The sequence below is a fragment of the Chaetodon trifascialis genome, chromosome 10, assembly GCF_039877785.1.
Source record: "Chaetodon trifascialis isolate fChaTrf1 chromosome 10, fChaTrf1.hap1, whole genome shotgun sequence".
In the NCBI taxonomy this organism is placed as follows: Eukaryota; Metazoa; Chordata; class Actinopteri; order Chaetodontiformes; family Chaetodontidae; genus Chaetodon; species Chaetodon trifascialis.
This window is the reverse complement of record NC_092065.1, coordinates 25,082,558-25,110,108: the sequence shown is the minus strand read 5'-3', so window position 1 is coordinate 25,110,108 and position 27,551 is coordinate 25,082,558. Positions and strand designations below refer to the sequence as shown.

Genomic DNA, 27,551 nt, shown 5'->3' with positions numbered 1-27,551 from the left:
AATGCTGGTGTTTGTGCAACGGCCCCTGAGTGGCGGCTGGCTCTCTCAGATCGCTCTCGCTTGACTACCATTGCTGCACACATTGTTGAAGTGCTAAGGAAAGTGGACAGCTTGATCCTGTCTGTAGGATGCACCAACAGAGGTAAGACCCCCGTTACCCGCTGCTATATGTCATGTGATGGAAGTACATGAAGTTTTCCGAAAGCTGTCTGGTGGGGCTTGTGCTGTGCGAATTGTGTGTGAGCGTGTGTGTTTCGGGGGGAATCTAGTGCAGGTTTTAGGGGAAACGCAGGTCTGGGAGCTGGAGGTTGGCTTGGGGTGAGGCACCCTTGTCTGTGTTTTGGCAGGGTCACTACTGTGTGTGAATGGAGCTGGGCTGAAAGCAAGTTTCACAGAAAGAGGCTCAGTGAAAGGCATGTGTAGAATGCTACTAGGATCCAGCAAAGGAAAGCGTATGAGGGGGACAGAGAGGAAAAAATACTCAAAGATAAAAAAAAATGTAAGGTGATGGGAAACGGTACAAAATATGAATGAAAACTGAGAAGATGAGCCCAGCAAAAAAACTGAGACGGGAGGATAGAGTGAAGGTTTACTGTGGTAAAAATAGAGGCAGAATGGAGGTGGAGAGATTAAGAAAGAGATTAATTAGGGAGCTGAGGGAAGGGGAAGTCAGGAAGGGAAAGGGCAGAGAAAGAATGAAAGAAACAGAGAACATAGTGTAGGAAAGCAAACGCTGTCAATCCCAGACAAGGTTTCAACGGCACTTATATTATCTGTGACTTCTTCAGAGAGACTATAAACTATTGTTTGTCCAAACAAAAAAAGAAGAAAGAAAGAAAAAATCTTGTCAAACAAATTCTCCAACTTCCATTCAAACCTCTTTTTCAGTCCTTTGTAAATGCCGGATTCCAAATGCGGTAAAAGAGTACCGGTAAGCCCCTCGTTTTCAGTTCTGCCCTCCTTGCTAGATCAAATACTCTTATCCCTTTTAGCTGGCAGATTAGAGAGACTCAAGATGTTCTGTGTCAGTGTGGTAGCCCTGGGATATGCCGCCATTCACATTTACAGATGATTTAGTCTGGATTTCATAGACACCGATAGATAATGTGAGGTGTGTCAATCCTCCATCACAATGCTCCTGCAGTCTATTAAAACCATCACAAATGTCTATTCAACAGAGCTTTAAGGAAGACGATCCCCATGTGTTATACAGAATAGAGAAACACTGGTCTCACTTGTGCTCTTTAGACTTATTCAGTCCATATTAAGTGCGTGTGTTTTGTGTGTCCAGGCAGCGGAAGAGAGATTGGGTTTTGGTGTGAGGTACAGCGAAGCAGAAAGGCTGGCCAGAAGACACAGATCCGACACCAGTGGTTCTGGCTACGACAGAAAAAAGGGCCTCTTCCCCTGCCGTACCAGGGAGGAGACGGAGAATAAGGCGGTCCTGTGCTGCCACATTAACAGAAGCCGTTAGCTGAATCTGTGGCGTGGGTGGGCAGGTGGGAGCTGAGCTCCGGTGACAACTCGGGGCTGCTTGCCAAAGTGTGACAGGGAGGAGGAAGAGGAAAAGGAAGACGAGGAGGAGGAGTAGGTGGAGGAGGAGGAGGAGGAGGAGGAGGAGAAGAGCGGTGGGCCTGGAGCCCAAACACAGGCAGGATGGCCGAGAAGAAAGTTAGGTAAGTATCTGTAACTGCTTTCCTTTGTTCGATGAAGACGAGTGAAAATTTATTCATGAAGTGAACGCAGCAGCAGTGTTAACGTTAGTCTGTGTATGTGTGTGTGTGTGTGTGTGTGTGTGTGCGTGCGTGCGTGCCTGCTGTATTCGTGTCTTTGTCTATGAATGGATGTGTTATTCTCCCGGCTTGTGTTGATGACTGCGTTTACATGGGACTGTGCATGCGTGTGTGTCTACGTTGATCCCTTTGCAGCCTCCCTGCTAAGCTTATTAATGGGGGCGTGGCAGGCCTGGTTGGTGTGACATGTGTATTTCCTATTGACCTGGCCAAGACCCGCCTACAGAACCAGCAGGGCATCCAAGTCTACAAAGGAATGTGAGTAGGGCTCCCCTGGCCCCAGTTCACCTGCAACTGTCACTGATCTGCCACATACAAAGGGCTTTCATTACCACAGCGTTTGTTTGTTTTAGGATCCCTGAAAGAGTTTAGTTTTACTTAACAGTTATTGCCTCTAAATGCATCTTATCTTTAAGGTTAGGAAAGGGCTGCAGACAAATCCTTTGTCAAAGTCTCTAAACCGTAAAACCTTTTCGAAATATGTGCTGGTGATGAATGGTGCATGAAGGATGAAGAGCTTTCTGGTCAGCAGAACTCTCTAATTTGCGCTGCAAACAAGTCAAAATTATTTCAGTGATGCCAACCGGCATATTTTCCCCCTGAATCTTAGAGGGTGGAGCAGCATAACTAAACACACTCTTTCCTCATTTGGTGTGTTGGTCAATTTGCACAAACCTCATGAGGATCACACCAGAGGGAGGGCTGTACATGGTGTGTGTGTGTTTGGACAGACTGTGGCTTTGAATTGTGGACTGTTTTCACTGATTTCTTTAAACGTTTGAATGAATGCACTGTTTCACGCTGCATCACCTCAGTCTGTGGCGCCGTTTTAATCAGAAGCAAAACTAAGAGGAGCAGAGGAAAAGACAGTGCCCTTAAAAGACCTCCTGACTCTGCAACTGCACACATCTGGTGGGCATTAATATTGCTGTCTGATTGGGCGTGGTCATCCCGTGCTCAAACATTTTTGACTGTTTTTCCGCTATGAGTCACAGACGGAAAAATAGCCTGGATGACTAATTCCCTCCAAGAATTATGCGGTTCAATTTTTCTGTGCTTTGCAAAGAAGAAAAAGAGAATTTGGAGAGAGCAGCTCGCACAGTTTGAAGCTTTGACACCACTGATCTCTGTCCAGTTGCTGTTAGGACAGAGGGTGATGGCGTGTTTGGGTAAAAGCCTGGCTGGTGATCAAGCTTATAAATGAAATGCTAATGATTTCTGTCTGTCAGTGGAGTTAATGCTGAAGATATAAACTGTCATGGTGCTTTCTGTTTTTTTTTAACAAACAGACAAAATGTCAATTGTTGTCATTGTTGTCTTTAAAGGCTGGACTGCCTGGCAAAGACGGTTCGCTCTGAGGGCTATTTTGGATGCTACAGAGGTATTCTTTGCATTTCTAATCCCCGTGACAAACAACACTTTAAGTGTGGTTTACTGTACCATTAATCCAGTCGCCTCGAGCCCTCAATCTTTTCATCAGAGAAACGAGTCTTTACTGCTATTAGCCCACGGTGGCGAGCCATAAGCTGGTGTGTAGGTTGCTTCTATTTGTGTACCTCAGTGGAAACTGTTGCTTGTCACCGGCTTTAGCCTCTTTGTGTTTTCCAGGTGCCGCAGTGAACCTCACTCTTGTCACACCAGAAAAAGCCATCAAGTTGGCAGCCAATGACGTCTTCAGACAGAAGCTCTCGAAGGATGGGTACACTGATTTTTGTCCTTCAATGATGATAAAGTTAAATATAAGATGTTTACAGTAAGCTAAAACTATATTAATTATCACTTATGCTGAACAGTCATCCTAAAAACCTCCAGCTTGTGTATTTGCTCCTATAAATTATTCAATGGATTTTTGGTCTGTTATCACATGCTGTGTATCTGTTCCTGACACTGCACTGTGTTTGCAGGCATTTGCCCCTGTGGGGTGAGGTACTGGCAGGGTGTGGGGCTGGAACCTGTCAGGTGGTGGTCACCACTCCCATGGAGATGCTTAAGATCCAGCTGCAGGATGCAGGAAGGCTCTGTGAGTTGGTTGCTGGATTTAATACTTTGTCCCTAAAGAAGTGGGGTTTTTTCTGTGTATAAACACCAACACGCAGAGTGTCAAAATCCATGTCAGTGGAAAAGTGTGAAATTTTGGAAATCTTGGGAAATTCTATCCAGGATGTTACACTATTACACCTATACTAAGCTTGATCGGGTGCAAGTTAAGTCATAGACTTCGACTTTTCTAACCTGGGACGGTCTGTGTTTGACCATCAGCTGCCCAGAGGCCTGTTCGGGCTGCTGCTGCTCCCGGTCCAGCTCCATCACTGGCGTGCCCGCGACAAGCTCAATCAAATCCTCCACCTCGGCCCTCAGCCACCAGCATCACTGTGGAGCTGCTGAAGACTCGTGGACTGGCGGGCCTCTACAGGGGGGCAGGAGCCACTTTAATGAGGTTGTACACACAAAGACATAAACGCACGCACACACACTTACTCACTATCCATGAAATTTGTTTTACTCTATGGTTTTTAATGTAGTCACTTTACAAATTAAAAGCACTGCAGTCACAGTGCCGTAGTGACACTGTGAAAGTCAACACATCAGGTCAACAGCTGCTGTAATGAGCTGACTTCACATTGCATAACTCTGCTGTGCTGTGTTTGTTGTATTTCCCGATACCTCTGCCAATCAGGACTGATCAATAGATTCCTGCAGCTATGTCTGGCTGCTCTACTGCAGTTGAACAGGGTCGAACACAGTCTCTTTCTGTCTCCCTGCTTCGCTCCTGTCTTCACCCCGTCCCTCTGTGATTTCTATTTCCGACCCGTAACGCAGCCCTTCAGATTATTTCATTTCCACCACATCTCATCTGACTTTTTCTTTTTTTTTTTTTAAATCCTATTTCTCAGGGATGTTCCCTTCTCAATGATCTACTTCCCGCTGTTTGCCAACCTAAATGCGCTGGGCCAGGAGAGAGTGGGTAACGTGCAGACCCGGGCGCCATTCTGGCACTCGTTTTTAGCAGGCTGCACCGCAGGCTCAGTGGCGGCTGTGGCTGTGACGCCGCTGGATGGTGAGTGGAGGAAAGACAGAGTGAGACAGACGGTAGGACAGGACAGGAGGTGGGGTGCAAATGGAGACCTCCTTGCTCACAAACCTAACTTTAAACCATGTGACTTTTGAAAGAGAAAATAACACGATTGTCCTTGCATGAATGAAAAGTGCAGAAGCAATAAAATGCATCGCTGCTCACTTCAATACACTCAGGTTTTGTCACTTCGGCATTACATTTATTTATGGTAGCAAATTTTAGAAAGATGCTGGCTGCGTCTGACAGCGCTGATGTGTGCACTCATTCACTCCTCCCTAAATATAAACCGAGATTTTTTGATGCATATTTATTATCATCATGCTTTGCATTGTGGGATTATTAGCAGAAAGTAGTACACCTGTCATGAGGGCACGACAGTGAATGTACACACTGCATGGAGTTCAGACAGTAGATAGGGATTTCAGCCACATTCACTGTGTGTAAGTGACAGGACACCTCTATGTTAGCACCATCCTGCTCTGATTTTCACTTCTGACCACTGTTTGCTTTAACTGTCACCTCTGACGAGATGTAATGACGTCATTCTGTGTCCGTGCAGTCATAAAGACTCGTCTGCAGACCTTGCAAAAAGGTGAGGGGGAGGACACGTACAGAGGAATTATTGACTGCACACGGTAAGCTTTCAGTCTACAGTTTAACATTTGCTGCGTTAATGTTCACGTGCCGAAGACCCTCCTAACGTGCTCTTCCTGTCTGTGTCCTCTTGCAGGCGCATCATGAGCCGCGAGGGCCCAGCAGCTTTCCTGAAGGGCGCGACGTGTCGTGCTCTGGTTATCGCCCCTCTTTTTGGCATTGCACAGGGTGTCTACTTTCTTGGCGTAGGGGAGACGGTGCTTGGCTTGTTGGAATAGCAGTGCTTGGCATTGGTGGCAATGGTTGCGTTGTCTCTGTACAGACAATTTGCTGCTTCAATCTGCAGTGAATGACAATTGAGTGAAGAGTGAACACAGAGCGGGGAATACGGCCACTAACCAAAGGAGGAGGAGGGATGGTCTGAGATATGAAGAGGCTCGATTTACTAACACGTGGACCAATGGGGTTGACACTAATCACGTTTCTGTAGGTTTTGACATGCTGTCAGCAGGGTTCCGTAGGTTAAACAGGGTCCTGTGAATGTGTGAGACTAATCTGAGGGTGTGTGTCCCGAGCTGTGTGGGTATGTCCTTTCAGATGGGAGAGATTATTCTGTCCGGTTGCTCAGAGAGAGCTGCTGCATGTTGTGTGAGGCCGCTAACTAAAACGCCCACCAACGAAGAACTGTGCATCATCCTATGTAAGTGACGACTTCCCCTTTCAATCTGCATCAAAGGCTAATGTCGCAGAGCATTTGACGTCAGAGTCTGAGCTGGATATTTGGCTCGACTTCAAACGCCAATCATTTAGATTTCAGCGTGTTTCTCCGGAAAAGGAGCGTGATCTCCTTCTGCCTACCCTGTTATGCATTCCTTCCACTCCATCTGTGAGATGTGAGTTGTAATCTTGGATTCCTTCATTGGATTGGCAGGTGCTGCCTACCAGCGTCTCTAAGGTCATTTGCTAATCTCATGGTAATGCTTTAATCCCTGCATTAACGTACAATATACCCTAACACAGAGCTCACTTCCTGCCCAAAGGCCACAGGTTAGACTGCTGGGCCACCGTCTCGTAGCCTTGACTTCCTCTTCTCCACAGCTTGGAAGGGTGAGAAGCCTATGGCTGTTTTTACTGCATAGCTACAAGTAAAAATGTTGCTTCAACTGATATGCGCACAATAACTAAACGCAATTAAAGCCTTATCAATGCTGATAGTCTCTAAAGCATCAAGTCTTAAGTGAATTCAGTGGAATTGGTGGTGTTGAAACATTGATTTGGTACTTGAGTCCAACTTAGCCAGGACACATCTATTAGACCCATGGAGTATGGCACCTTGTCTTGCCAACTGTTTGCCATTACTTAAAGTCCACTGGGTGGCACTAAAAGCTTTTTTACATTTTTAATGCAAGACACATTTTGATGTGGCTAGAGTAGCTCAGGCTCCTACGTTTTCCTCACTGTAGAGTGAACATAGATCGAGTAAACTGTTTGTTTACAAGCTGTAAATAAAGATATGTCACACATGCTGATTTCTCTGTGTCACACACATTTATTTCTTTGGCTGTTGTATGTTCAGTACTTCAGAACGATGGCAGTAACGGCTTTTGCTGTCTGTCCGCACACACAATCCAACTGTCGAAACACAAGTTTGGCAAGCGTGTCAGGCAATCGACCTCATTACAGACTGTAATCTACAAAAACTGTAGACTCAGTGCGTGAATGTGTATCTTTGGTGCAGCTTTGATTACTTTAATCAAGTAGCGGAGCAACAGGTTCCCAAAAAAAACTGAGGGAACATATATTTGCAATGACAAAGCCATTGAAAGCCGTCCTTTAGACAACCCCTGGAGGATAAAATAAGATGGCACTTAAACATAAGTACAAAGATAAAGAAAAAGCACCGAAATAAAACGATGTTTGAACACATCTGTAGCATCCTGTTAAGTAAATCAGGGTTTTCTTTGAACCTTGCTGATGGGTTGTGGTCACATTCCACAAATGCCGGCACTTCTGTCTTCGAGTCCAGCGTTAATCCGTGAACCTGCGGTTGGGGTTGGCACCGAACAAGTTCACTCTGATCTCAGGCATCATCTGTCAGGTGTAAAGTCAGGAGACAAATAAGTGCACACAAGGAAAAATAACTATGGCTATGATAAAAACCAGAAACTAAGGGGAAAACTTAGAAGATGGAAGGTTAACTGGTAATATAATCTCTCATTTCCTAAAGACAAATAAACGAAAAGAGGTTTGCCAACTCAAACATGGTGCCGCTCTGTACGAGCTGAGCTGATGGTCCTGTTTACTTGTTTATATTTATTAGATATCTCATCTTATTTCTACCTTCACAAACCCTCTCTGTGTATGAAGGTTTGTGAGGAACCGAATGGTTCAGACCCTGCAGGTCACTTCTTCTGACCTGCATCTCCATAGACATTCATGCTTGCAGAAGGTGAACGCATTTGGTAGAGTTTCTGATGTTAATACATTTTGACAAAGATGTTTGTCTTTGATTTGTGGACACATCGTACGGTTACTTAAATAATTACAGGATGCCTTTGTCGTGACTGTGCTCTTGTCTGCATCAGTCAACATATTCCTCTGACCTCTCAGAGTTTATCTGCAGTGAGAGAAGGAACTCTGAACACAAAGCATCAATGACTTGAGTTTACTTACAAAAGCTAGAGGGTAAAGACTGTAAATAGTAAACGATGTATTTTCCTGCTTTACCTCAATCCAAAATCCCGTTCTTAGATTACTCAATGAGGTAACACCCAGCTAAAGTATGGTAAACTGGTAGGATGACAGCCTTAAATTATGTAAACCCTCTGTCACTCTCAACTCTTCTGCCTTTGGGTAATTAAGGTCACTGAAGAACCCAGTGGCCTGTGCTGCCCTCTACAGGCAAACAGCACAAACTGCATTTAGTGTGCCATGACGGTTGTTGTAGGACTATTATCAGGTACTTTACCTGTTGTGCCAAAAGATCTATCCTGCTCTCCAGAGTGTTGGAAACCTTGATCTTCCCATTATCATTATACAGTTCAACTCCCCCGCAACTGAAAAACAAAGAGCAGACACTTGCTGCAAATACAAGAGAAACAAACTCAGAGATGTGTGTCTGCACTTTTTTCAGTCACAAAAAAAATAATTAAGTATTCAGACATAGTGAGTTGATGTCAAAGCACGTTAAAACATCTTACATGTCTGATGGGAGAAAATGTTCCGGGTCGATTTTGACGACTATGTTGCTCTTTACTGCCTCTTTGTAGATCGGGATGTTCTTGTTGACTGCAGCCTGTCAAGCGATAAAACACTCAGCACACACAACACTGCAAACGATCCCGTCTTTAACGACCTGCTACAACAATCACAACATACGACGCTACAGTCAGCTCAACCTCACCTGGACCATTTCTACATCCTGCTGTCGGCAGCGGACGGTAACTCTCGGTTCCAGCAGTCGATAGAACCCCTGAAAAGCGAGAGGACAAACTCAAAAAACAGAGAACCAACAATCCAATCAATCGTCGATTTTGCTTATTGTCCAATGAAGAGCAGCTGGAGGCTTTACCTGAAGCACCAGGCCCTCCAATAGGCTGGAGTACCGAACAGGGTCCTTGGAAATCTCTGCAAGTCTTTGACGAGCCTCATTCAACAAATCCTGAGATGAGAACACAGGTTTCAACTGGGAATTTACTGGTTTCTTCATATTACTTATAAATGCATGCTCACAAACGCTCTTATTCTGGAAACCTGTACTGTGTGAAGGCTTGTCTGTGGTGACGGGACAACAGGACAAAGTATAAGCACTCATGAACACAATGACATGTATTAAACATGCACACAAACCTAAGTCTTGAACACATTCTAGTAGCATAATAGATGAAAATTAGACACCTTGTATACATTTATCAATATACCGAACGTAAACGTGAGAAACTTCTGTGTCACTTGTGAAAGATGAACTCATGCGAGCGTGTAAGATCCGAGCGTTGATCTCTCACCACGATCATGTCGTCACGAGCCTTCAACACCTTCAGCCTCGCTTGGTTCATCAGGTTGGACATCTGGCTGAGAGAGCGGAAGGAGGAAAAGTCAGGAAGTAGATCACCTGTAGAAACAGCCGTTCTGGGATTCCTAAACAACTCACATTTTCTTGTGTTGTTCAATCTGCTTCTCTTTCTTCTCGTAGTATTCCATGATTTTCACCCGCTGGGTCTGCACCAGGCGACCTTTCTCGATGTTGAACTCTTCCTCAGCCTGTGAACAGATGGGTTTGACAAGGCCCGTCACTGGTCCCTGCAGCAAACATCCCAGCCATGACTGCCGCACGACACACCGCATTTACCTTAGCGTCGATCTCTTCCACCTTCTCTTTGGCCTCTTGCTCAATGAAGGCCATCATGTGCTTGATCTGCCGTAAGGGAACACAAATAACGTCAGTCTGTTTCAAAATCAAAATTCAAGCTTTATGGCTGACGTTGTGTCAGATTTCTAAATATAAGTATCAACCAATTCAAGGTTCCCAACAAGCAGTTTCTAACTTCAGACTGCTTCAGCTTGTTTACTCCGGATAGATTAACTTGTACCTATACTAATAGTTTGTTTCAGCTTTCCACGTGTGCTAAAATAACACAACTCTGTCAAGAGATGAAAGCAAAATAAAGTGAAATTTAACGTCAGTGAGTTTAGTAGCAAACTCGAAAGTTATCGTTAACGGTGAGTAGAGTAATGATTCACGAACAGCTAGCAGTTCAATTATATCTTACATGCAGTGGTGGTCCCGGTTTTAGCCTGTTAGCTAGCGTTAAGTTTCACCAACATTACCTAATGTCACTGTCAAACTTCACAGTTATGAGTGTAACGGTGTCTACTTTACCTGTTTCTGTACATCAGCATCGGTGAGCGCCATGGCCCCTCTTCAGTATATTTTGTTTATCTTAAGTCTGTAAACGATTACGTCTTCCGGACCACTTGGACAGTTCAGTCGCACGATAACAGTTGGGAGGTTATAACGTTAGTTTTTCGCTTCGTTTTGCTTCACGTCGAGTTCGCGACACAAGACTGAACATAACATCCGGTCAAACCTTCAAAATAAGACACGTATTTGGCAAGTCAAGCGTTAGTAAACCGTGAGGAAAGCGTGCCTCTCCGCTCCCAGTGTTGAGAGTTTAAGGACACACACCCATCACGGCGTTTTCAAGTAATTTGAGATATTTACGTGCAAGCTGAATACTGTTAACGTAATTATTCCAATAAATGTTGTAAACTGCTGGTTTGGTAAAAGGTTAATTGGCGTCGCCTAACGTCCTCTAACTGCGCTGTTTCAATCCCTTTATGTGCAATTCTCAGAACTCGTAACTTTGACTGTCATATCCGATGGTATCTTCCATTTTTAATGTTTATAAGGCGTCTAATTTCACGTTCGGGAAAGCTAATTTTAATTATCCTTTTAGTTTTAATTTTCATTTATATAAAGTCATACTTAAATAGCCATTAATAGTCATGCACTAGAAAGCTTAGTTCATGCTCGAGCCTACAAGTTATCATACATTTAAACTGTAAAGTTAGCGTTTCGTTATCAAAGATGAACTCTATATTAATATTATTGTTAATATTATTTTGAAGGTTACGACAGGGAGGTTGGTGTTATATTGTCGCTAGCTTGCTTAGCTTCCAACGCACACTGTGCTAGTGCTAGTACTGCCTGCCAGTGGTGGTCTGCCCTCTTCAGCACTGTATCTGGGGACTGTGTCGCATATTTCCCTTCAGCTAGTCGTCTGTCAGCACCTGGTTGCCTTTGGACAAGGACGGTAAGAACTCGTCGCTCTCAGGGCTTCATTTAAATTCAAATGAAGTTTTGCGTATCTGAAATAGCACCCAAAACGTGTAATTAATGTTAAGCTAGCTATAGCTTGCATGTGTGCTGAGACGTTGCAACGGCTCGCGTGACTGACGTTACAAACGGACTTTCCAGTGTAGCAGACAGTCATGAAATATATCAGGGAATTATGCAACGAGCTATTTATATGGTTATTAATTGAGCATGAGCGCATTACGTTATAGTCTTTCGGAGACATGTTGTTGTTTTGGAAAAATAAACGATGGTAGTGTTTACTTAAATTCCAGTTTGTATGTTCGTTATAATGATTGTATTTGTACTTTAGAACTTTGATATATCTCAGTTTGGGAACTCTTTAAGTCAGCAAGATGTTTTATTTTGACAGTTCAAGCCGGAAATTGTTTTTTTTTTATTTGGCAAAACTTGACATTGATCTTGGTTTTGGTCCGCATGGTCTCACCTCATGACTTGAGGACGTTGTGAGCTGATAAACGTTTGTCAGTGAGTTCGTACAAAGCGTGAGCACCGCAGTGATCAAGTTTTCATTTAACATTTGTTCAGCAAACACTCGAATTGAAGAACTTTTCACGCCCCTCTGCCCACCACGTGTGTTGTTTAAGTTGGGGAAGTGGACATGTCCACCTGGCACAATGGACATAGGACATTGTCCTGTCATACGTAAGATGACAGGACAATTGTTTTACGTCACACACCTGACAGCTGTTTGACAGTTTCACACTAGATGATCCTTGATTTCCAGAGTCTGCCGTGGATTCCCTCATGTCTTGTCAATGGATCTTTTTATTTGTCAAAATAACGAGTAGGTTTTCCTCATTTTCCTCAGGTGAGACGTCCAGCGTTGACTGTAAGAACATATGTGCCTGAGAGTCTGACACAGGTCTGTTCAATGGCTACCTCAGGCTCCACCATTTCTGCCTCCATCCCTGCCACTGTGCCTGAGGACTTCCATTATGAAACCAAGTACATTGTGCTCAACTACTTGGGAATGCTGCCTGCTAGCAGATCGCAGGCACTAACCACAGCTCAAGGTGAGAAGAAAGGCTTTTCTTTCTCTTCTTCACGTAGTTTAACATAAACTGTTGCTTCAGTCTGAGAGTGAAGTGCAGGAATGAGATGACCACATGTCCTGAAGGGACACACTGCTCATTACTGCAGAACAGCTACCGTCAAGGACACCATGTTTTCCTGCTTTCTACAGCCTCCTCAGGCAGTGTGTGACGCATATGTTTGGGCAAACCTCACACTTGTGCATTTACACAGCTCATAAATATAGTTGTGTGCACATGCATGCATGCTAGTAAAATATTCAGGCTACGTAGGCAGGCTGCCACCTGTTTACCAGCTCACTTTGGCCCTCCCTGACTTTGGCATAGAGGCACATCCAGAGACTGGTGTGCCCATTTAAACGTGACAGTTATGAAATGCTTGTAAACAAATCAATGTCATGTGAGACTCTTTATAAGCCCTGATACGATCCTTCGAATACGGTTTCCAGCGTAACTGAAGACTGGCCCGTCTTTACAGAGGCTTTTATAGCAGCCTTGTGCTATGACCTCAGGCGTGCAGCGTGCCTGTCTTTCATCTTGTTCCCTATGCGCCTGGCATACAAAAAACACGCACAGTTGAGTGTTTTTTGAAACAGTTTTCGAGCTGTGCTTATGCATGTGCTTCATTTGTAATTCCTCTATAGATGTTGTTAAAGAAATTGTGTGTGAATCTGAATCCCACACCAGCCAACAACATGTCTAACTTTGTGCAGTAAAACCCTGGTTGCAGCGTGTTGGTGGTGAAATAAATCTTAATGATTTCTAGGAGAGAAACATCCTACTTGGGAGGTAAGACGGACCATTTTAGGCCGTGCGTGTCATTCCCGCTCACAGGATATGAACAGAGCTGGCTGAAAAAGAAATGCTCAGGCGTTCAGAGCAATGAAAGCAGAAGGAGAGATGGCACAAAAGGAGAGAGGGGAAGTTCTCTGTATTTCCTGTCCCTTTTTATTGTTGTGTGCATGTTTGGAATGGGCGGAGAAAGGCAGAGGGAGTGGCTGATCCCTGCTTTCCGCTTGACCCGGTCCAATTTCTGACAGCCTGTCATGTGTAATCACCGTTGGATCACTCACACGCCAATGGACCAAAGCAGAATAGTTGGCCGGCTAGCTGTCTGGCTCAATGCTGAAACAGCACCGAGCCCAGGAAAAAATAACACTGATCCTCAGGGCGTTCATGTTTGAGCTGCAGGGACACAGGCAGGCTCGACTGAGCGTCCTCTTCCTTCCTGTTAGGACAACGTCAGCGTTTGATTTCTGTCCTGAAAACGTTAATTGGAGAAATCAGTCAGTGAAGAATGATGGTTAAAGGTCGTCTGTGTTTCTCCCACGTTTAGAACTAATATACTCATGTCATCATAGCAGAAATAATCAACGCGTGTTGAGTGACACGTTCAGCACACCTTCCTTATCAAACGACTGCTGGATCTTTACGCTGAACTTCCAGGTCGTGTTTTGTGTGAATGTGGAAGCTCGTGGTCAGAGCAGTCTTTGTGTCAGTGCTGCCTGCTTCATTATGCCTCAGCAGTGCAGACTGAATCCCCTAAATAATTAACTTAAGCGTGAGCTGCGCGTTGGTGCCTTTCATGCATGCCATGAGAGAGCGCCTGTTCTGGTTTTTTTTCTTGAGTTCAGCATGCTAAGGAGGAGTAAATGAATGTCCTGAAAGTAGAAGAGAAGAAGAGACGTACTTTATGAATCACTCCACACAGCCACATGCATTACACGCCATGCTTATGTGAAATTAATTCCTCCGTGTTTGACCCATCCTGGTCGCCCTTCCTCCGCGGCAGACCAGGAGCGGTGGGCTGCCAGCCGACAGCGGTGCACGGGGACCCAGTTCCTTCCTGCCACCATTGGTCAGGTGGTGATCTTCTTGCATGTTTTTAGTGGGGGTTTATTTTTATGGAGGATACCTCAGGTGAACACGAGGAGAACATGCAGAGAAGTCCACACAGAAAGGCCCCTTTCTTTGAAGGCATGGTGGAGGACCCCAGTGCCCGTGGTGGGAATCGAACCTGTGACCTTCTAGCTGTGAGGCAACAGTGTTACCCCTGTGCCACCAATAAAAAAGTAAAGGCTGACAATCCTGTAGCTGCTCCTCAGCCTGCAAACATCCCCCCCCCTGCAGGAAAATGAGTGCTCACACATGCACAACTGGTTTTTAGGGCAGACTGTGAGTTTTTAGTCTACATGTGCAGGCGTGAGTCACGCTATTTGCACCTGGTGTTAAAATGTGATCTGCACGTTATTTGGATAAGGAATAACGCATGTTAATCTGTGGTGGGATCTGCCTGATCACATCTGGAGGAGGCCTGGCTTGTGTTTTTGGATATTAGATAAGTGGAAATGCAGTCCACGCAACGTGCTGGCATCTGAAGGCTACACAACACACAGATATCGGTTTGAGATGGTATGAAACATAGTAAGAAAGCGAGAATGCTGAAAGAGACACTGCTGCAGTTACTGACTGTATGCCTGTACGTCTATTCTGTGCCATGAAGGTGCCAAAAGATGTGTCATTCAACAGAACTGTGTGAAAAATGAAAGCAATACAGGTGATATACAGTAAGAAGTAGCTGTGTGTGCGGCAGTGTGTGTTGCACTCATCTATGCAGCTGATCTGCAGGCGTACAGTTTATTGAGTCACTGAGAAGCCTACACGCCAGCGGTACTGCAACAGACGGGGACACAGTATTTCTTACACAGCAATAACTTAATGTATGTGTTTGATGAAAAAGGTGGCTTGCCCCCTTCAGGTTGGGGGAGAGTTCCTGCCTCAAGTGGAGGAGTTTAAGTATCTTAGGATCTTGTTCACGAGTGAGGGAAGGATGGAGCGTGAGATTGACAGGCGGATCGGTGCAGCGGCCACAGTAATGCGGTCGCTGTATCGGTCTGTCGTGGTGAAGAAGGCTCTCGATTTACCGGTCAATCTACGTTCCTACCCTCACCTATGGTCATGAACTTTGGGTCATGACCGAAAGAACGAGGTCCTGGATACAAGCGGCTGAAATGAGTTTCCTCCGCAGGGTGGCGGGGCACTCCCTTAGAGATAGGGTGAGGAGCTGTGTCACCCGGGAGGAACTCGGAGTAGAGTCACTGCTCCTCCTAATCGAGAGGAGTCAGCTGAGGTGGCTCGGGCATCTTTATCGGATGCCCCCTGGACGCCTCCCTAGGGAGATGTTCCAGGCATGCCCCAACAGGAGGAGGCCCAGAGGAAGATCCAGGACACACTGGAGTGACTATGTCACTCGGCTGGCCTGGGAACGCCTTGGGATCCCCCCGGAAGAGCTAGAGGAAGTGTCCGGAGAGAGGGAAATTTGGGCGTCCCTGCTCAGACTGCTGCCCCCCCGACCCAGCCCGGATGAAGTGGGAGAAGATGGATGGATGTATGTGTTTGATGAAATTACAGAGGGGTTAAATAATTAATTTTCCCCTAATTCATCAACTCTCAAAGCTGTCGTTTCTTCTAAGGGAGTCTGGGGCTGATTTGCCGCCACCTCAAATGACTCACGTGCAGGTTTTGTTGTGGAGGACAGAGATCTGATCTCTGTGAGAGGAACGAGAAGGCATTAAGAGTACCAACTGTACACGCGAAGGCAAGAGTGGATCGTTTATTATGTGGATAATGTGTCTGGGAACAGATCCCATTTTAATAGCAGGTGTAAATGGGGCGAATGGCTCGTTATTATGCTCGAGCCAAGCCTGCCCAAGAGGGCAGCCTCGAAACAAGCTACAGACTGAGACAGCTGTCACACTACAAATCCAAAATATCCAGCCAAGATGCATGGACAGAAACTGCATTGGAAACAGCTTTTCTTCAGTGGTTTTGTGTAATATTGTGCTGTGTAATATTCTGTATAGTGTATGAAAAGAGTCAGTGTGTGAGAGAGCGTTGCTTCTTATGTCCTGTTCATCTCTTTCAGGTGATGCCCAGCATGAGAGAGAGAGGTCCACAGAGATAAAGAGGCAGATCGAGGAAGAGCTGAGACAACTGGAAGATGAAATCGCTGCCTGTAAGTCAGGGCTGTGCGCTTACGTTTTTCGGTGGTAGCACTGGTGCTAGCAAGCTAAACATTTTAGTAGCACACACAGTTGGACAGTTAGTTAACGTGTTTATTGGCTAAATTAATTTGATACTGATAAGGAATTCTAACAATGTTGAACAGCAATTAAACTGATTCTTTAACCTTCATTTTTCCTCCACCTGAACACAAAAGGATGCATTTAAACATTTTTAAACATGAAAAATCAACAATGCGTCTCAGTGAAATGTCTGTGCTGGCCGTCTGTTCGCCTGCCGCCATACAATACTTACAAAACACTGCCTTTTTGGTCTGCTGGTATACAAGCCAAGTCTTTTAACCAGTGAGGGTTGAATCGATTCATTTTTGTGTCTGAGGAGACAGGCCGGTCCGATGAAGAAGCGACGAGTGACGAAGATTCAGCGAAGTAGTACTATTTTCCTCCAAACGGCGTCTTTTATCCTTGTTGTCGTGACCTACTGAGGTAGAAACTACAGGAAATACCTCTTCATTTTGCTCAAGTCTTCTTGTTATTCTAAGTTGTTGCGGTTGGTTTGTCACAAAAATGATACAAAAGTGGTGGTTTCCCGGCACAGATCAGCGAGGGCGGGAACGTTTACCCAGAAATGTAGAAGGACAGTACACATTTAGAACTACAACTCCCATGAAGCATTGTTCCAACAACTGACCAATAGGACAAGAGACGGTCATATAGCCTAGTTTTCCCCACTGTTTTTTTTAGACATGGTACCAGACAACAATGTTGCACTTGTGCTAGTGGATGCATGTTTCTCTTCTCACAGAATGACTTTTAGTAGCAAATGCGACAGAAATTGTTGCACTGTAAGTACACACACACACACACACACACACACACACACACACACACACACACACACACACACACCAGACAAACAGTTCTAGTGTTAACACTTGGAAAAATGAGATGTGATAGGATGTCCTTTTGCCAGTGTTACTACCTTATCTTTTTGTCTCTTGCCGTTACACACACTCTCTCAAAGTGAACTGCACCACCTGTCTGTGTGTTTGCAGCCTTTTCCACCACAGGCTTCGACCGGCACACGTCGCTGGTGTTTAATCCGGCCCACCCAGAGACCTCTGTTGAAGACTGCCTCGCTGCAATGGGAGACCGGGTGGCCAGCGAGCTGGACACACATCTGGCTGCAGCCGTACACACTCTCCTCACAGGGTCAGTTTGCAGCACTTTATCTGACAGTAGTGATGCTTAATCAGCATCACTGCTTATAAATGATTAATATATTTCACACAGAAACAGAATTGTGGCTCACTGCAGCAACGACCCTACTCGGCTCTGTGTTCATACAGTGTGAGGAAAACGTGTGTGTCCACAGAGAGTTACAGTGTCAGAGGAATGACAGAGTCAACATTGATATACTGCTGCCTACTTCATTTTCTCTGTCATGAACTCTTGAACTTCAAGTGAGGGGAAAAGGCTGCATTGCATGAGGGTGATTTGAAAGTGAATGTATGAAGATTGGAATAAATAAAACAATAGGACAAAGTCAAAAATCTGAGGAGTCATTGAGAAAGAAGAGGTTGCACAGTGTTCATAATCTGAACCTGGAAATATTTACCAGTGACAGTGACACAGATGAAAAACACCAAAGCAAACTGGTGTGGACGTAAAGAATCGAAGGAATGTTCACCTGATTAAGACGACAGTGCTGCAAAAGACCATTCACCTCGGGGAACCAGCTGTTTAACACCAGTGGTGATGTCTGTGTGTTTCTCAGGCCTCTGGATTACCAGAGATTCAGAGACACAACACTGGATCTCTCAAGTCACACACAGGGAGGCTGGAACAAGGTGAGCTTGAGCTGATCAAGAGAAGAAAAAAAAGACAGACTGCTCAGGACGTGTCTGTTCCCACTGCTTTGCTTTGCTTTGCTTTGCTTTCATTCTTCCCTCCTCCTCCCTCTCCCAGGTGCTAGTACCTTTGGTGCTGCTCCAGGCGCTGCAAAGCGAGGGCCAGCCACTGACAACGCTGTTGCATCTAGGGGTGCGCTTCCTAGAGGAGGATGAAGCTGGCTACATCATGCAGCAAGGAGGATGGGTGAGTTTTTATAGTGCAGTGCAGGAAATCCATACATTTCATACTTCCTGTAAGTTACCAGCAGGTACTTTGTGCGTCCTAGTTGCCAAATATTCTGCAGAGGTCGCAGGGATGGACCAGGAAGTTGGGACGTGGTGCAAAGGGAACAGAAAGAAATTCTTCCACCATCCTCAAAATAGAGGCACAGAACTCAAAATAGCCAAATGAGGGCGTCAGTGAGCTTCCAGTACAGATGTTTCATAGTGCAGAGTCCCTGTTCCTGATCCCTTCAGCAACCACACTACCATACATCAGATTAAATGTACGTTGTACTGTAATGTGCATGCGTGACCTTAACTCCTCAACAGACAGTTACATCAATAACCACATGAATAACCTGACAGCGTTTAAGTGTGATCACTGCTGTAGGTATTTGTAGTATAATAACTGCATTTAAAACCAAACCAGCAGGCCCAGTCTGCTGTCACTCAACATCAAATGCTTCATGTAATCTATTTGTACTCATTTACAGCTCTGACAGCCCTCTTTTGACAACACTCAATCATAGTTTTAACCCCGGTCATATTTCCGTTACATAAGATGCTTTTTCGTATGAGCTCAAATGAGTTCTTTGCATATTTAATGAAGAGAACATAACAGCTTATTCAAACATGAGCACACTAATCCTCGGAGTTGCGGTTCAGCCGTGCAGGTTGGGACTGATATGTTCTCAGGTGAGAACGCTGTGATCCAGTGCGGTGTTTCCTCACAGATGAAGGGATAGCAGGAGTGTGTCTCAGCCAAAGAGTTGTGGTCTCTTTCCTCACACTTTCCCTGTTGCCATATTATCGTAGAAGCAACTTTTGCAACTGCAACTTCTCGTGTGTTTTGGCTCTCGTTTCCCAGTGTTGTAATAAGTAGAACACTGCGTCACAGATGAATGAGGTCATCTGATGAAGGGTCACATGACTCGTTAGCTACCGCTCTGGTCGCCATTACTTCATTGTCGTGATGCTCTGGCCGTTTTTTTTTGTGCGGCGTAACGTGAACGTAGTGCTGGCTGCAAACAAAGATACATTCTTGCACTGGGTTATGTCACAGGGGATGAACAGATGAGTGGCAGGGACAGGATCAGCCACGGAGGGGTGAAGAGAAAGGAGGAGACAGAGAGATTGCACGAGGAAGGGAGGGAATACGGAGGAGGGAGGGGTGAGAGATGAGGGAGGGAAGGGAGGCGGGGGTGAGCACGGTGAGCCAGCGAGGAGCAAAGTGAAATCTCCATTAGTTTGACAGCTGCCTGCATGTGCGCCGGCTTCCACTGGCTTCCTGCATCCACTCCATCTCTCTGCCTCGACTTTTGTCCGTTAAAGTGAAACCAGGACTTCTCGCTGAGGTAGGATGCTTGTCTCATGATGCCGGAGAGTCTACAGAGTGAGCTCATTGGTCTGGATGTGTGCGTGCAAGTGTGCAACTGTGACAAACTGTCAGCGGTGGGATACTTGAATATTTCCAGTTCGTGCTATTGTTGAGTGGATGGATGATTCGTGATGGAGACCAGTAACCTCGTTCCACGAAACGCGACCTCACAAAACCAGAAAATGAAATTCTGAACAGGCTGATTGCTACGTAATGAGGAACATCAAGTTTTTTTCTGTGAGAAAAGAGAAGCTAGAGAGCAGAAACAGGCCTTCTTTATCATATTCATCTCAGTTATTTATTACGACAGTGCAGATTTTTTTTTTTTTTTTTGCTGTAACGTCACAAACGAAATCTTCAATGCACAGATCAGTCGTGGCGTGTTCTCCTCTTCCAGGTCATTGGTGTGACTGTAGTGTTAGTGAGGCACCATGTTTGGGTGCCGTTGTTAGTTACATCAGAATACAATAAGGATTATTATGACCCTAATGTGGTGTACACTTCATTTGGCAGGAACAAAACCAGCAGCCCTCAGACAGCGCACAGCCAGGGGCGGGGAGGCGGAGGACACGGTGGGGGAGGGACACGGGGACATGGTGGAAAGAATTGTAAAATAAAGAGATGTACAGCAAAAGCAGGCTCAGTCGAGTTCCTGTACACCGACCGACGTGTCCGGCTTGTCTCTGATAGTTTGCTCACAGCCTGTCTCCTGTCTCCTGTCTCCTGTCTGTCTGTCTGAATGCCTGCGTGCTGGTGTCAGTTAAACAATCGTCCTTCAGAGTCCGACTGTGAAAACTGCTGCATGAACTGAGTGTGCACAACTGTCAGGTCATATTCTAGCCTTGTGATGTAAAGTGACTCCTGAGGTTTAAAAGTGGCATGTTGACAAATGCACCTGACCTCTTCGCAAAGAGATGATGAAGACGGACATTATTTCACTGCAGCGTATTTGGCAGTAAATTGATACTCAAAGCAGCATATCTTCAAAGATAACAAAGCAGCAGCTACAGGCTCCCAGCTTTAGGAGCCTGTAGCTGCTGAGAAACAACGACGTTGCGATGATGGCACTGTTAGGACGAGGCGCTGTAAAGGCTCCAGCCTGGGCCCTGTCAGGGCACATCACGCTGCACCCTGCACAGCAGAACAGCGCTTCCCCATGTTATGTAAGCACGCTCTCGCCGGCGCCATCACTGTGCTACTGCACCAACGTGAAGCCGGACTAGAGCGTCCGTGCGAGCTGAGGAAGCCTCAAAAATAACCCTCATAATCTTCCAACAACATCATCACCGGGGGCTTGGCTGGCCCACTTGTAGCTTGCTAAAAAACTTGCTACAGCAGCAGCACACAGGCTGACTGCCAGGATTTAAACAGGGCACCCGTCCATCTCTCTGTACTGTTTATCCATCAGTGTCCGTGCTGCCACAACACTGTTCGTGATGACTGGCCACAAACCAATAGTCGCTGATGCAAATTGTGTCGCTGCACATCAGCAGCAGATTGCAAAGGACTGTGCCTGAGGCTCTCCCAGAGTTGTCAGATTCTGTTAAGTCCTCAACTGGTTTGGGCGTCTGTATGTCACTTAAAAGACTAAGAATGTGTTTGCTTTTCCATTGTTGAGTCAAAAGATATGGATGGGGGAGGAGAATTTAAGAAATAAATGTCATTTGTGGATGAAACAGTGAGTTTGGTTGACAGTATTCTTCCATAACGTGGTTGTAGTGTTTCGATGTGGGTTGATGGAGCTGTGTCAGTGTTGATGGTAATTCTTCCTCTGATGACATATGTCATTTTACGTGTACCTCTGGTCTTCATCCTGCAAAGCCAGTCTGGGTGGTTATACGTTTCACTGGGATCCTCATCTGTAAGGAAATGAAAGGTGCGATTAGATCCTGGCTGTCAGTTAACTCTGTCAGCTGCTGTGTGACCTCTTGCAGTGCGTGTCCATTGGAACGGTGATGACATAATCCTCATAAATGGCAGGAGTTTCACTGCGTCGGATTATATTGATCAAAATAATGTCACTGGTTTTGCGTTACAATTCAGAAGTGATTAGAAAAAAGCAGCGTAACGCTGTGTGAGAGGGGAATTGAATGCAGTGACAGGGCGGCTGTACACCCTTGGCTCTGTAACAGGAATGTGTCCTTGTTTTACGGTTGTGTACTTTGTGTTTGTCTTGGGGCGAGGGTGGAGAACTGTAGAACGCACCACCTGACGACCAAACTCGTAAAAGTTCGGTGTGTTTCTCAGCTTCAACAGTGCTGGAGGACAACGCAGAGCGCTGAAGGAAGGACAAATACAGACCAGATTCACAGTGGATTTTCTGCTCAGGTGCATTTTTCATTGTTTGCTCTTTGTTGGATTGTTGATCCAGGTTTGACAGTTGTTATCAGGATTGTAGATTCATATTTTATTTCTGTGCACAGAAGGTTTACTGTTATTTGTCGTGGGCTTCACCTGGTTTGATGGTGAATTTGTAACAGTAATAACTTGAAGCTGTTTTGCGTGTTTTGACACCTACCACCAAACTGTGTGAAATGTTAGGTTTGAGGTTTTGTTTCACTTCAAATAGAAGATGAGTGAGGACGTTGTAGCAGTAGAAACTCCAAAAATGCAAGAGAGGGATTGATCGTTGTTACTACTGAATATCAGCAACCTTTTGCTGTGGACTTTATCCGGCATGGCGTCCCTGTCCTGCTCCGGCCAGCTGATGGGGAGGATGTGAGGGTTGGTGCTCTCCCACATGCAAATCAGCTTATAGGGAAAGCGAATGTTGGATAACGATGGAACGCCGTTAGGTTTAATCTCTGTCCTGCCTCCCTGGATGCAGCTGCCATGCGGGTGTCCTTGTAAGGAGAATAACCTTCACAGCTTGACCATGTCATTTAAAAATCCTATTTACAAAGGTCAGTAATGGTTTACATGCTGAACGCTTCCTGTGTCGATCAGATGCAAACTGCTGGTCATTGGACGCTCTGAATACCATAATAACGTATTTTCATGTTTTCAAATGAGACAGTGTTGCCTTGGGAGCACGTCTCTGCTGTCAGAACCTGTCTGTCTGCTGCACACACACACACACACACACACACACACACACACACACACACACACACACACACACACACACACACACACACACACACACACTCTTCCTGTCTGTTTGAATCTCGTCCGCTCAGGTCACACCTATGCGACATGCAGAGGAGCCTGCCCATGACAGATCCACACTGAAGCTCAACCCTGTCCAGCCTCGATCTGTCCTCTGTAAAACCACATCAGCCAGCCTATGAGAGGCACCACTTTCCAGACTGAAATATCTGTATCAGATGTGTTGGCATTAAGTCTCATCATGATCCCCAGAGGACGAAGCCTCCAGACTTGGATGGTCCCATGACTGTTCCTCTAGCGCCACCGTGAGGTTCAACTTTGTGGTTTTGGGTGAAATGTCTGGATGTGCTGCTGTTTGCAGCACATTTATGCTCCCTCAGGATGACCTGGATCAAATATCTGCTGAACTGATGACATTCCAGCTGTGTTTTGCCTTTATGTGCTAATTAGCAGATGTTAGCATGCTAAAATGCTAACCGTCATACCTGATAAACATCAGCCTCGGTGTTGTCATTGTGATTTCAAAGCTGCCTAAGTGCAACCTCTCAAACTGCTAGTAAGGCTTCAGACTTCAGTCTTTTTAGAATAGCATGACGGAGCAGTCCTTTTGTGATTAGAGAGGCGAGATGCTAATGTGCACAAGTCCAAAGTTAAGGCCTGTTTAAACCTGGACTCACAGGGCTGCTCGGTGGGCGGTGTGAGATTCTGCTGCTGGACGATGTGAGAGGATAAAATTCAAGTGTAGCAAACTGCCATCCACTGTAAACTCTTATTCACCTCTTCATTCTTCCAGTGTTTTCAGCACATATGCCCTGAAGACAGTGAGCATGTCAGGATGTATCTCGCTCGTTTGTGCTCGTTGTGAACGCTCACTGGCCCATTTGTGAGCCACATACTGTAGATTGTGCATCACATCGCTGCAGGCTCAGCAGAGTGGAATGATATGGCTGCTGTGGTCTCTCTCTCATGCCGCAGGATTTTTCAGTCCTTGCAGCTGATGTGAAGAACTAGCTTCAGGAAAAAGTTTGAATATTTTGAGGTCGAATTTAGTTCAGCAGACTCTACCATTTGATTTATTTCAGCGTATTTTGCTTGAGCAAGTCGACCTCTGTGTTAGTCACTCATACCCACACGATCGTATGATATTATCTGTTACATAACAGGAGAGCTCTGCAGATGGCCCCTGGATTATTGTTCGGTAATAGCTGCATACCACTAGGTGGCACACTAGGCTAAATGAAGGTGTGAAGCAGTGCAGCGATATAATGCATGTACAAAGTTGCATCAGATGAAGAGCTGTTTTCAGTTTCATTGTCCTAATCGAAACATGCACCCCAGGATCCAGCAGAATGAACTGACCTGTGAGACTGAACTGAATCTTTGCTTTAGTTTCACTACTCTGTGTGTCACATGGAGATTACTGTTGATTTTCTTCATAAAACTCATCCCCCATCATGTTACACCCAAGAGGACATGATCACACAACCCTGATTCCAAAAACGTTGGGATGCACAAAATGTTGTCATCTTGTACAAAATGATTAATTTTCCAACTATTACTCCATCTTTACTCACCTTGAGTGTTGATGCCGCGTCTGTCTGTCTGTCTTCCACAGAGTGAAGTATTCAGACTTGAGTCGGAAGAGGAACGAGGTGTGACCATCGCTGAAGACAGCAACGACATTTACATCCTGTCAGGGGAGCAGCATCCTGACCAGCTCAGCCCCCCCTCCTCGCTGCTCTGCACTGGAGACAACAGCAGCGAGCAGAGCTCCTGGCAAACGGAAAGTTTACCCGTGTCTCTGGCTGGCCACGAGTCTTGGGCACAGGTCGGCGTGATGGACCCCGAAGACGTGAAGAGCCTGGACAGCAATGAGGGTGTGGCTCTGGTGGAGGAGCGCAGCGAGAACAACTCCTCAAACTCAGACATTGTCCACGTTGAACGCGAGGAGGCTGAGCTGCTCGAGGAAGGCGGTGAAGGCGGAGCGATAGAAGAGAGCATGATGAGTGTTTTAGGCACGGAGAGCGAGCTGGCTGAGCTCAGGGAGGAATTTAGAGATCAGACTCCACCTGTTCCAGCGTCAGCCGAGGCAGGCTCCACAGCCTCCCTGCTTTCATTAGAGGAACCCGTTGTAATAGAGACGCCTGCGGTCTTGTCAGCAGAGCCTTCCCTCACCTCCTCAGAACCTGAGCTGCTTCCCCCGGGCCCAGAAGCTGCTGCACCCCCTCCCCCTGAGCCAGAACCTCCAGCACCCTTAACTGTTCCTGCAGTAGAACCAGAGCCTGAGCCAGAACCAGCTGCCGCCCCTACCCCAGTGCCTGCTGAGGTGGTACCCCCATCTCCGGCCAAGGAAGCCCCTGCAGCACCAGCAGAGCCCGAAGCCACCTCAGAACCAGCTCCTGAACCAGAACAGGAGCCGGAGCCTGTCGCAGTGCCTACCCAGCCAGAACCAGAGACTGTGGCAGAGCTGGGGGCCCCGCTGTTTGCACCCCCTGCCCCGGAGGCCCCTGTAGAAACCCCAGCTGAGGAGCCCCCGGTGCAGCCAGAGCCAGCGTCAGAGCTCCCAGTGCTGCTTTATGGAGGTGCTGCGCTGGTGGTCCTCGCTGCTGTGATGGCATACGGCGCCATGAGCTACAGGAGGAAGTAGACAGTATCTTTGTCAGGGAAGGAGGATAAAAAGTACAAGCTGTTATGGTAGAAACACATGTATTAGTACACAGGGACAGGGACTTGCCTTATAAATTGTTTTGGATTTATCAAATGAGGCTGCATCTTTTTTTTTTTTTTTAAATCTCTTTTGCTTTTGGAGGTTACAAATATGTGACAACGCCCCCCCAGCAAACAACAATCTCATGCTATCCGCATCTTCCAGCTGGGAGCCCTGGCTGCTTCAGCAAACGCAGAAAGGGGAAATGCTGTGATGTTGTCGTTGTCTTTTGTGTTCTTAAGACTCCAGCCCTGCGTCTCTTAGATGGGGAAGTGTGCAGACTTTTATCCCTCCTCTGCTCCTTTTTGTTTCTCTTTCGTCTGTGGCTCACCGTTAGGATTGTTTTGTGCCATTTTGCAAATTCACTGACAACACTCCCTTAGCTAAGGTAAACCTCAAAGCCCACATTTACTGTTGCTGTGTGACTAAAGGTATTCCGCCGTCTCCCGTTTGCATTTATTTATTATTCTTCCCCTCTAACTGTGATGAGTTAGTCCGATACTTTCTCTGATAAACAAACCAAATGGGTGATCTGTAAATGAAACCAGTAATTTGATATTTATGTGTCAATTTGAAAATACTGCTGACACAGAACAGGCATATTTGCTTCATGTTCCATCTTTCCACATTGCACAAGGGATTTGTATCGCTTCACATGCAGCGTCGTTTAGTTTCCGTGTGTTCAAACATTAAAGATTTTGCCCAAGAAAGGATGACAGTATGTAAATGTGTCCTAAAGTACTGCACTGCTGCTGCTGCATGATATCCTTCCATGGTCCCGAGTCATTCTGTTGCCATCATCAGTGGGTAAATCTGAATATACTGTGAAGCATACAGCAAGTAACAAGGCGTTAATTCCTGCTGAAATGGATTTTCCTGTTTTGTTCATTCAGCACAGGGCGACAGAGATGTTTACGCTGCCAACGTGAGCAGGATTACTTCAGATAAGGAGAGGAGCGAGATGTGAATGCAGCACATACATTTAGTCATCCCTCTAATGGAAATGGCATTTACTGGATGAGCAGCTTCACTTCCTCAGTCAAAAACCACCTTTTTTTCTCTGCAGTCTGTCACCCTCTCTTTATCCTTCCTGCCAGGGGTGTTAAGTCCTTTGTATTTTGCTCCGTACAATTCTTTTATTACTGCTCCACCACTATTCTGTACCTGACTCATACCACAACTTTCTAGTGAACATCTGTCCCAGTGAAGACTTGAACTCTGTGCCCACCCAGAGTGAAATATGACTTAGTAAGCCACAAAATTCTTTAGAGACAATCAAAACAGCATCACCTGGTTCGTATGGTTTCACATATGCATAAAGAATGCTGTCACAAACATGTTGAGGTGACAAAGTTCACACACTCAGCCTCTTGTTTTGCTATGAAATGACCTTTTCTGCATGGAAACATCAGACAGCTAGCAGAGTCTCTGCAGTTACTAACGAAGCTAATAGCCAATAGAGTGCAGGAGTTCTTACAGAGAGAAAGTGAAGCGTTAGGTGGAATGTCCCGTCCTCTCTCACATTCAATGTAGAAAACTGTGCTACCCTCTGAGATCTGAGGCGTGACAGAAAAACGAGACAAACCATGGTTTGCTCTCACTGCTGACCGAAACAGTTTGTTTCTCAAAATTCAAAATTGCAGTTGTATCACTTATGAAAATTCATGGACAGTTGTTAGAACAAGGTGCTGGACAGATACCATCTTTGACGCAGACGACTGCACAGGGAAACTTCGAAGCACGCAGCAGGATGGATGTTAACAGGTCTCAAACGTGACACTTTGTACCTTGACTTTCCTACAATACACTGTTTTATTTGAGAATAATAAAAAGATTGAACCATTTGAGAA

General features: G+C 45.7%; 3 protein-coding genes across 4 annotated transcripts; 2 read left to right on the top strand and 1 right to left on the bottom strand.

Annotated features, from left to right (window-relative positions):
- The first annotated feature begins 6 nt into the window (after nucleotides 1-6).
- On the top strand, nucleotides 7-6,992 carry slc25a18 (solute carrier family 25 member 18). The gene is made up of 10 exons (XM_070972266.1): nucleotides 7-142; nucleotides 1,292-1,676; nucleotides 1,929-2,051; nucleotides 3,119-3,174; nucleotides 3,402-3,492; nucleotides 3,698-3,813; nucleotides 4,053-4,230; nucleotides 4,688-4,851; nucleotides 5,429-5,504; nucleotides 5,600-6,992. Exons 2-10 carry the CDS (start codon nucleotides 1,657-1,659, stop codon nucleotides 5,739-5,741), a joined length of 966 nt encoding a protein of 321 aa, XP_070828367.1. The 5' UTR covers nucleotides 7-142; nucleotides 1,292-1,656; the 3' UTR covers nucleotides 5,742-6,992.
- atp6v1e1a (ATPase H+ transporting V1 subunit E1a) lies at nucleotides 6,991-10,505 on the bottom strand. 2 transcript variants are annotated; one of them, XM_070972267.1, is made up of 9 exons: nucleotides 10,343-10,505; nucleotides 9,812-9,877; nucleotides 9,614-9,723; nucleotides 9,468-9,534; nucleotides 9,035-9,124; nucleotides 8,867-8,935; nucleotides 8,664-8,758; nucleotides 8,432-8,519; nucleotides 6,991-7,554 (listed from the first exon to the last, which is right to left on the bottom strand). In XM_070972267.1, exons 1-9 carry the CDS (start codon nucleotides 10,373-10,375, stop codon nucleotides 7,492-7,494), a joined length of 681 nt encoding a protein of 226 aa, XP_070828368.1. In that variant the 5' UTR covers nucleotides 10,376-10,505; the 3' UTR covers nucleotides 6,991-7,491. The 2 variants fall into 2 exon arrangements, with proteins under 2 accessions (XP_070828368.1, XP_070828369.1); XM_070972268.1 differs by lacking the exon at nucleotides 8,432-8,519 and having other exon boundaries at nucleotides 7,517-7,554; nucleotides 10,343-10,483.
- Nucleotides 10,506-11,157: 652 nt separating this feature from the next.
- On the top strand, nucleotides 11,158-27,541 carry bcl2l13 (BCL2 like 13). The gene is made up of 7 exons (XM_070972946.1): nucleotides 11,158-11,276; nucleotides 12,150-12,354; nucleotides 16,298-16,387; nucleotides 17,450-17,606; nucleotides 18,172-18,244; nucleotides 18,363-18,491; nucleotides 24,610-27,541. Exons 2-7 carry the CDS (start codon nucleotides 12,213-12,215, stop codon nucleotides 25,639-25,641), a joined length of 1,623 nt encoding a protein of 540 aa, XP_070829047.1. The 5' UTR covers nucleotides 11,158-11,276; nucleotides 12,150-12,212; the 3' UTR covers nucleotides 25,642-27,541.
- The last annotated feature ends 10 nt before the right edge of the window (nucleotides 27,542-27,551 follow it).

Bases quoted from the DNA above. Each gene is read 5' to 3' on its own strand.
- slc25a18 (XM_070972266.1), top strand. From the start codon at position 1,657: ATGGCCGAGAAGAAAGTTAG. The intron at 3,175-3,401 runs GTATTCTTTGCA...TGTGTTTTCCAG, and splicing joins CTATTTTGGATGCTACAGAG to GTGCCGCAGTGAACCTCACT. The intron at 4,852-5,428 runs GTGAGTGGAGGA...GTGTCCGTGCAG, and splicing joins GGCTGTGACGCCGCTGGATG to TCATAAAGACTCGTCTGCAG.
- bcl2l13 (XM_070972946.1), top strand. From the start codon at position 12,213: ATGGCTACCTCAGGCTCCACCATTTCTGCCTCCATCCCTGCCACTGTG. The intron at 16,388-17,449 runs GTAAGTCAGGGC...GTGTGTTTGCAG, and splicing joins GGAAGATGAAATCGCTGCCT to CCTTTTCCACCACAGGCTTC. The intron at 18,492-24,609 runs GTGAGTTTTTAT...TGTCTTCCACAG, and splicing joins TCATGCAGCAAGGAGGATGG to AGTGAAGTATTCAGACTTGA.
- atp6v1e1a (XM_070972267.1), bottom strand. From the start codon at position 10,375: ATGGCGCTCACCGATGCTGATGTACAGAAACAG. The intron at 9,535-9,613 runs GTGAGTTGTTTA...CCGCTCTCTCAG, and splicing joins ATTGAACAACACAAGAAAAT to CCAGATGTCCAACCTGATGA. The intron at 8,759-8,866 runs GTGAGGTTGAGC...ATCGCTTGACAG, and splicing joins AGGATGTAGAAATGGTCCAG to GCTGCAGTCAACAAGAACAT.